The sequence below is a fragment of the Sinocyclocheilus anshuiensis genome, unplaced genomic scaffold, assembly GCF_001515605.1.
Source record: "Sinocyclocheilus anshuiensis isolate Anshui unplaced genomic scaffold, SAMN03320099.WGS_v1.1 scaffold595, whole genome shotgun sequence".
Taxonomy (NCBI): Eukaryota; Metazoa; Chordata; class Actinopteri; order Cypriniformes; family Cyprinidae; genus Sinocyclocheilus; species Sinocyclocheilus anshuiensis.
Window position 1 is genome coordinate 122,440 of NW_015551037.1, and position 575 is coordinate 123,014.

At 50.3% G+C, this 575-nt stretch overlaps 1 protein-coding gene across 3 annotated transcripts in view; it reads right to left on the reverse strand.

Annotated features, from left to right (window-relative positions):
• bub1ba (BUB1 mitotic checkpoint serine/threonine kinase Ba) overlaps nt 1-575 on the reverse strand; it is a 40,845-nt gene that overhangs the window by 5,561 nt on the left and 34,709 nt on the right. For 2 of the 3 annotated variants that reach the window (XM_016450875.1, XM_016450874.1), the window contains exons 11-12: nt 223-363; nt 39-127 (exon numbers count right to left, since the gene is read on the reverse strand). In XM_016450875.1, the coding sequence (XP_016306361.1) occupies nt 39-127; nt 223-363 (230 nt within the window). The remainder of the gene's footprint in view (nt 1-38; nt 128-222; nt 364-575) is intronic. The other variant, XM_016450876.1, reaches the window with a different exon arrangement.

Here is a 575-nt window from a genome sequence, read left to right on the forward strand (position 1 = left end):
GTCGAGCACTACCTAGGGCCCTAAAACACGTGTGTCACCTTCAGAAAGACAGCAGCGGCTCCAGATGAGTACAGAGTGAAGTCCTTCAGCGTCTCCAACTTACCGCGGTAAACCAGCATCTCTCCATCTGGAAATGTGTGGAATAAACTATTAAACATTACTCAGATGACGAGTGACTGTAAAAACACGACTGTGTCGGTGAAGGAGGAGTTTTCTGGATACCGAGACGCAGGTCATCGACCCCGCTGGCGTCCGGCACACAGCCGGTTTTCTGCTGGAAGTTGGAGAATGACGTCACGTCTGCCTGATGATACAACTTGGATCTGACATCCAGACCACAGACGTCCTCCGATTCAATGACTGCTGACACACACACACACACACACAAACACACACACAGAGAGACACACACACACACACACACACACACACACACACACACAGACACACACACACACACACACACACACACAGACAGACACACACAGACACACACACACACAGACAGACAGAGAGACACAGACACACACACACACACACACACACACACACACACACACACACACACAGAGACA